The 7,742-nt window shown below is 50.9% G+C and overlaps 1 protein-coding gene across 6 annotated transcripts in view; it reads left to right on the plus strand.

Annotated features, from left to right (window-relative positions):
- ATP6V0A4 (ATPase H+ transporting V0 subunit a4) overlaps nt 1–7,742 on the plus strand; it is a 70,101-nt gene extending 62,359 nt beyond the window's left edge. For all 6 annotated transcript variants that reach the window (XM_010983175.3, XM_010983174.3, XM_031455449.2 and 3 more), the window contains 4 exons: nt 674–802; nt 4,164–4,281; nt 5,888–6,059; nt 7,282–7,742. In XM_010983175.3, coding sequence (XP_010981477.1) covers nt 674–802; nt 4,164–4,281; nt 5,888–6,059; nt 7,282–7,375 — 513 coding nt within the window. In that variant the 3' untranslated portion in view covers nt 7,376–7,742. The remainder of the gene's footprint in view (nt 1–673; nt 803–4,163; nt 4,282–5,887; nt 6,060–7,281) is intronic.

Genomic DNA, 7,742 nt, shown 5'->3' on the forward strand with positions numbered 1-7,742 from the left:
TGAAACCTTAAGGAGGCTCAATACATAGAGATTATAAACAAATTTGTTCTGATGGGCCTTAGGGGACTTGAACAGAGGTCCCCTCTACTAAGGGTTCTCTATAATCCTGTAACTCAGGACCCCTGCAGAATGTGGTTAGGAAACCCCTTCACTTGAGTGATACAGCCACCTGTGATACGGCCCTTTAACCATAAGCCCCGTAGACAGCCAGTGACCACGTGTCTCCTCCCCAGAACCACTCGGGGCCGGGCCAGCCCATTAATCTCTCCCAGTTAATTTGCTTATAGAAACCTGGCTGTTCAGGTCGCAAGACTTTTGGCTTCCTGTAGAGACTGCGATCAATCCGGCACGTTCTGGAACACCGTGGAGAAAAGCAGTCGATCAGGTTGCCTGGGTTTGAATCTTGGCTCTGCCCCTGACTAGCCTTACCAGCTGTGTGATCCTGGGCTCGTTTCTCAACCTTCCTGTGCTGTAGTTTATTTCTCTGCAAAATGGGGGTGATCATTGTGCTTCCATAAGAAGACTGTTATGAAGGCTAGTGAGAGACTAGAGAGAGTTCAGAGCAGTATCGGTGCATAGCTGATGTTTAATGAGAGCCTCTATTTTATAGAGAATTTTAGTAATTTTAATTCCAAGGATGAATTCAGCGCTTCACTTTCTTGTTTGCGGACAGCTGCAGGCAACCATGATCCAAGACAATGCCGCCGAGGACTTTGAAGGTGGCCACGCTGGTCCACCCATGAGCTCTGGTCAGCGGGCTTCTGCAGGTGCCCATGGGGCTCAGGATGACCATGAAGAAGAGGTATGTGGGACCTGACACCCTGTGAAGACTTCCAATTTGTGCAGGTTCTAGAAGCAAGACCTGGTCAGGGGTGACACTCACACATTGAACAGCCAGCAGCACGTGGGCGCCAGCTCATCAGAATGGACTCGGGCAGCAGAGCTGGGAGGGTCAGGAGGACCCTGCTGGTGGCAGCCCTGTAACCCCTGAGTCGTGGGAAGTTGAGGGGGTCCCAGGGAAGGGGAGGGCACCTGTGCTTACAGCTACTTACCAACCAATCAGGGAGCATTTTAATAATTTCGCCAGGTGCTGCTCTATCTGTGAATGTCGGCCTCCAATTTAGTGACATATATGCTACGGAGGCCTCCTGGGCTCAGAACCATGCCCTGGGGAGTCTGCTAGATTTATCACGATCTTTCCCATCAGTGCCCTCCAACCGTGAGAGCAGAGCCCAAATCTAGTCCCTTGCATTGAAGTAAGAAGTGGGTTATTTATTCCCAGCCCTCCTCCCCTCTCAACCCTGGCCCTGTCTGGACATTGTTCACGTATCTTTGTAACCTTGTCCGCCTCTCACATAAATTCACAGATTGTGTTCTTCTTTCCTCCCTCCTGCCCCTTTCTGTCCCAGGGCAGCCGCTACTCCCTCAGGAATGTGCCATGTTTTCCCAGATAAGGCAGTGGGCTGTTGATCCACGACTGGAGTCACCCACAGTCCTGAACTCCAGGCTGCGGAGATTTTAACCAGAGCTCTGTTCCAATTCTGAGGTGGGGACAGGGATCCTGTGAGGCCTGAGAGATACTATAAGTAGCTCCATTTGTGGTGTTAATTACTTTTTTAAAAAGTATTTATTTGCACTCATGGGTAACCAATTAGAATTAATGAAATATTAATCTGAATTGTGGAAAATTTTCCTAACAAGATTCCAGGTCCAGAGAGTAACCCTTATTAGTGGCAATTGGCATTACTAGGGTTGTCAGACTAGCTGGAATGTTTTAGAATCCAACCCATGCATCTTCTGACTCATCAAGTCCCAGCCTGTCCAGTACAACCATCCATGCTCCTCGTGGCTTCAGTAAATATCCAGTCTGTGTGCACCTGTCACCTCCTCCATGAACTGGTAGCCCTTGGCTGGGCAACTTCAGGCTCCGTTGGATGGCTTCCTCCCTCAGCACAGCCATGCATGGGTCTCTGGCACAGGCAAATCTAGACTTGACTCTGCTTCCCTGTCCAGGGCCCCTCTCCCGTCTCTCCCCACCAGGAGGTAGCCAGGCTCCAGGTTGAGGGCACAGTTCTCCAGACCACCAAGTCTACCCAACACTTCTGACACCAGCCACAAGTTTGGGGGTCCTCTTAGACTCCCTCGGGTTCAGTAATTTGCAGACAGCTCACAGAACTCAGGAGAATGCTATATACTTTCCATTAAAGTTTTGCTACTTTACAGTGAAGGTCTACAAGTCAGAACCAGCCGGAGGACGAGGCACACAGGCAGCATGTGACCCTGGGAGGGTTTCAAATGCAAAGCTTCTGTGTCCTTGGGGATGCATTACTCTCCCAGCACTGACAACATGCGTGTGGTATTGCCAACTGAGGAAGCTCACCTGAGCTTCGGTGTCCAGTGTTTTATGCGGTGTCACTATGTAGATGTGGTTGATCCAAGTGCAGTCCAGGTGGCTGCCCTCAACCTCCAGCTCGCTCCCCTCCCTGCAGATCGGGTTGGAGTGATAGCAAGTGGCTCAGAGCCTCATCTCAAAACACCTGGTTGGTCTTTCTGGCGAGGCCAGCTCCCTCGTAAACTGTCACGTGCCCACCATGGTCACTTCATTAGCAAGAAGTGTGAGGTGTGGTCCCAGGGGTGGACCATAAGTACCAGACATTTCTTTCACTTGGGAAATGCCAGGGGTTTAGAGGTCACCTCTTGGGAGCCAGGACAAAGCCAGACTTCTCTTTGGCTGAGATTAACCCTTCACTACACACTCCTCTACTCACTCTCTCCACCTCCGCCCAGTGAGTTCCTCCTCACTGTTTTCACTGATGAACGGGAGGGTATTGAATTTAGTCTTTTCACCATAGCATCCGACTACAACTCCCCGGGACCACAGCCCCCATTTCTTCCTGGATATCCCTCCAGCCTCCACGTCCTGGACTGCAGTCCGGTGACTCCTCCTGATTCTTTGACTTTTCCTTTCCATCATCTTTTTTTTTTTTTTAATTTCTTATCTCTGAATTAAGATGTTTCCCAAGGCGCTTCTTTTCATGATGTCCCCTTGCCAGTCTTCTCGGTCCTCTTAGCTCCCACGCCCACTCCTCCCACAGGTGTGGTCCCAGGTGTCCATTTCCAGCCCAGACTTCTCCTCTGAGCCTGTCCTGCCTCTACTGCTGTGTGCCGAGAGATGATGCTGGAATGGCCTGCAATGCAACACGCAGATCAGCTATTCCCTTTCTCCAATTTATCTGTTCCTGTCAATGCCATTCTTTCATCTATTTGGACTCAGGGACCTCAGTGCCCTGTATGACCCTGACCTCTGCTGGGTGGGGGACCCTCCTCTGTGCTCCCACAGCACCCCTGCATTCTTGATCACTGTGCTGTTGTGCACTGACTGTCTGTTTGCATCTTTTCCCTACTGGATGGCGAGCTGTTTGAGGGCAGGGGTGGTGCCAGTCAAATTCTTTCCCCCATAACATCAGAGTGCATGAAGGAAAAGAATGGATGCATGGATGTTTCTTTTCCTCTGTACCTGGGTTACTAACCTAATCAACAAGTTGGCTTTTTTGGCTTTTAGGCTATCCTTTCCCTGATCCATTTTGCTACCAGATTAATCTTCCCCCCAGTATTTCTTTATCCCCCCACCACTTTCTATTAAGGTACTTTTTATGCTTTCTCATGACACCGGTTGTCGCCTCCATTCTGCACGTGCTTGCCTTTCCAGCAGCATCTGTAGCTGAGTCTCCCCTCACCTCAGCAAGCTCCCAGTTTCAGCTGGATGGTTTTTCGCCCAAACTTGCCTTCATGAAGTTCCCAACCACTGTCTGTTCCTTACCTGGAGTCATGTTCTTTACCAGGAATGATCTGGCTTCTTTTCCCTCCCCGTCCTTCAGGCTCAGCACAGCTCTCACCTGCTGGAACGCCTCCCCGACACCAACCAGTCTCTCTTCTGCTTTGAGCTTTTTTCAGCCACTTCTGGGAAATGTTACTGCACACATACAATGTCCTACTTGGGGCTGCTCATTCTCTTTCTACAAGTAGATTAATACTTATTTCCCCCTCGTTCAACTGGAAATGTCTTAACAGCAGAGCCCAGGCCTCATTCATCTGGGTATCACTTGTGATACGTTCATGTAGGAAGTACTTAATGAAATAGAATTAAAAATTCTCTCTTTCAGTTCAACTTTGGAGATGTCTTTGTGCATCAGGCCATCCACACGATCGAGTACTGCCTGGGCTGCATTTCAAACACAGCGTCCTACCTCCGGCTCTGGGCCCTCAGCCTGGCGCATGCACGTGAGTGGGCCGCCCAGCAGGGTCACGAGACAGTGTCCCTTTGGAAACAGACGCAGTGTACTTGTGGGTGATAGTGCCTTCCCTGGCTCACTTCTGGTGTGCTTGCTGGAAAAGCGGCTCTCCTTTCTTAGCAGAAGTGACTTTTTTCCAGTAGGTCTGGCTTCCTATCGCTGGAATGCTTACCCTCTGTATCAGCTTCCTTTTGCTGCTGTAACAAACTACCACAAACTTAAAACACTGTGAAATTGACTGCCTTACAGTTCTGGAGGCCAGAAGTCCTGAAAACAAGGTGTTGGCAAGACTGTTTTCCCCAGAAGCTCTAGGGGAGAATCTACTTCCTTGCCTTTTCTAGTTTCCACAGGCTGCTTGCATGCCTCGGTAAAGATTCAAGCCCCAAGACTGACTTAAGTCTGGAATCCTGACTCACCGACCTGCTGTGTAAAACCCTTCTTGATTTCTGCCTGCTTCTCTAGTCTTGTCTCTTGGTATTTTCTTTAGTGTCCCACTGGTTCCCCCCACCCCCACTTCATATGCTGTGGCCGCAAAGAGCTGCGTCAATGCTCCTGGAGGTGCCAGGCTGTCTGAGCCCCGCTGTGTGTCTGCCCCACAGGCTCCCTTGTGGGTAATAGTCTTCCCTTCTTTAACTCCCTCCCCACCCGATGTCTCATTCCTCCCTCAGAGCTCAGCTCGGATGTCACCTCCCCTGGTGGTCTTCCTCCCTGATCCCCAGTCTGGAAGGTGCCCTTCCCTGGGGTTCCGGAGGTGCCCCTGTTCTAGCACTAATTGTAATTTTGTCTCATTAGCCTGTCTCCCTGTTAGACTGTGAGCTCTTGAAAGGCAAGGACCCTGACGTTTATCTCTGCGTGCTCAGCACTGAGCCTAATGCCAAGAACAGAGAAGCCAGGCCAAGGTGTGCGCTAAATGGATAGAAGCCACAGCAGTGGAGGGGAGCCTGACTGCTGCTCTACAGCAGAAAAGCCAGTGCTCGGAGTTAGTTTGGTTCTTGACCACTCTGGCTGCGTTGGTTTCCTTGCACCACCTCCTGTAATGATGGCATCTCCCTGGGGCAGAAAGAAAGGGGGAGAGAGAGGGCTCTCTGGTATCTCTTCTTATAAGGGCACTAGTCCCATCATGAGGACCCCACCCGGGTGACCGCATCTAACCCAAATCACCTCTTAAAGGCCCCATCTCCCAAGTACCATCACTTGGGGGTTAGGGCTTTAATGTGAATTTGAGGGCTGAGGGAGAGACAAACATTCAGTGCCTGTCAAGTCATATTACATGCATTCTTTTGTGTTTTGCTTCTTTGGCGTAACTTAATGTTACTCAGGTTTATTCATGTTGCTGCCAGTATCTAGGCGGCTCACTTTCATTGGTGAATAGTGTGCCACCATACACGTGTCCCCTTGAAGGAAACTCCTCCACGGTGAACAAAGCTGCCGTAGACAGTCTCACGCAGGTACCCGGGGCACACATGCCTGCATTCCCCACCTGGGGCTGGAGTTTCTGAATTACAGGGTGTGTGGGTCCAGGATTACAGTGTAAGAACAATCCTCATTTGCCAGATAGACTGCGTGCTTGAGACTGTTCCTCTTGCCCCTTGCAGAACTGTCCGAGGTGCTCTGGACCATGGTGATGAACATCGGCCTTTGCGTGCGAGGCTGGGGAGGACTTGCTGGGGTCTTCGTCATTTTTGCTGTGTTTGCTGTCCTGACGGTAGCCATCCTTCTGATCATGGAGGGCCTCTCCGCCTTCCTGCACGCCCTGCGGCTGCACTGGTAAGGACGGTTGTACCTGGGAGCTCTCGGTGTGCTCCAGGGAAGGAGGGTGGGCTGTAGGGCCAGCCAGCTGGGTTCAAGTTCTGACCTGTTGTGTGACATTAGCAACTCATGTGCCTTTTTGGAACCTTAGCGTAGTCACCTGTTGGTGTACCGTGAGATGACGTCATATCCGTATACGTGTATGCACGTGCACTGGCTGCCCTGCAGGGCACGTTAGCTCCCATTCATGCCTTCTCTTTTGAATGTTCATTTGTTATTATAATCGGCTTCAAAATAAGGGAAACCCCCGAGTGTTGGTAAGATGACAGACCTGAAAAGCTCACAGAGCGCAGGCTGAGCGGATCTGGGATGTCTGGCCCCTGCTGCTGAGTGCAGGAGTTATACCAACAGAACAGGCTACTAAACTCTGGGAAAGCAGAAGCAGAAGGAGGGTACCCACCAGGACGAAGACGCTCACGGGAGGCCCTTGACATTCACAGACACACCCGGAGACCGTCGGCCATCCCTGGGCTTACAGTTGTGAGAACATTTGTTTAGGCTTCTGTTTCTCTCCCAAGTCACGTTTCAGCTGAGAGTTCTGAGTGCACGAGCCCGCTGAGGCATCGGTGCTTCCGTGCGCGCTGGACCTCCCAGGCCTTCTTTAGCTTCACTGATGCTGCCCACCTCCCTCCAGGGCCCCTCGTCATACAGAAAAGTTTTCGCATTTCACGTGTTCAGTGGAGAGAACCCCAATGCTCCCGCCTGAGGCTATGACATCATTTCTCCCCATGTCATTAAAGAAATGAACTGTCCAACATCATAAAACCTAAACAATCACACGTGGTATCTGTTATGCAAGTTGTAAAGTTGTAAGTCAAGGCTTTGGTTGTTCTGTAATGATGTAAGCCCTGCAGTTTAAGGCCAGGATGGAAACAGAAAACCACAGATAACCTAGTGACTCCGCTCCTGACACAGCCCTGGCCAGTGAGGGCTTCCCTGCTGGGGGGCTGGGGCGTGTTATGCTGTGGCCTGAGGCCACTAGCAGAGGTCTGGAGGGGGTGGGAAAGGTGTCAGATGGAGGCAAGAGAAAGATATTTTTTTAAGAAAAGCCTCAGAGGATTCCCCAGGCACCTGCCTTCCACACTGGGTACTTGATTTTACAGACTCTCTGCTTCTCCCCTCCAGCTGCCGGCTTCTAGTTTATGTGTTCCATCCCCCTTCTCCTTGCCCCCAACAACAGGGTGGAGTTCCAGAACAAGTTCTACATCGGGGCTGGCTACAAGTTTTCTCCATTCTCCTTTAAACAAATCCTGGAGGGGACAGGCGAGGAGTAGCTGCCAGCTCGGCGGCTGTGGCCGCCTCCTCCTCCTCCGAGCACCTCCTGCACCAGCCTCTGCGCCAGTGAAAGGGGTTCGGTCTCGTCTTTAACGTCAGCCCACGCACGCCGTCAATGGGATGATTGTTCTCGGCTAACCGGAGGCAGGAATCCATGTGTAATTTATCTCTCAGCCGTGGGATTTGATATGACTTAACCATGTCATAGAGGAACCATGTAGGCAAGTCATGTCAACCTCACGGGGGGCCTTAATTGTTGAACACTGAAATGATTGAGAAATGGGGAGGGCGGAGCGCTGAACTGCTGGTTTCTTGCAATAGTTTAAGTATTATTTTTAAGAAAATAAACTCCATTAGGGCCATTCA

This window comes from Camelus dromedarius, chromosome 7 (genome assembly GCF_036321535.1).
Source record: "Camelus dromedarius isolate mCamDro1 chromosome 7, mCamDro1.pat, whole genome shotgun sequence".
Classification (NCBI taxonomy): domain Eukaryota; kingdom Metazoa; phylum Chordata; class Mammalia; order Artiodactyla; family Camelidae; genus Camelus; species Camelus dromedarius.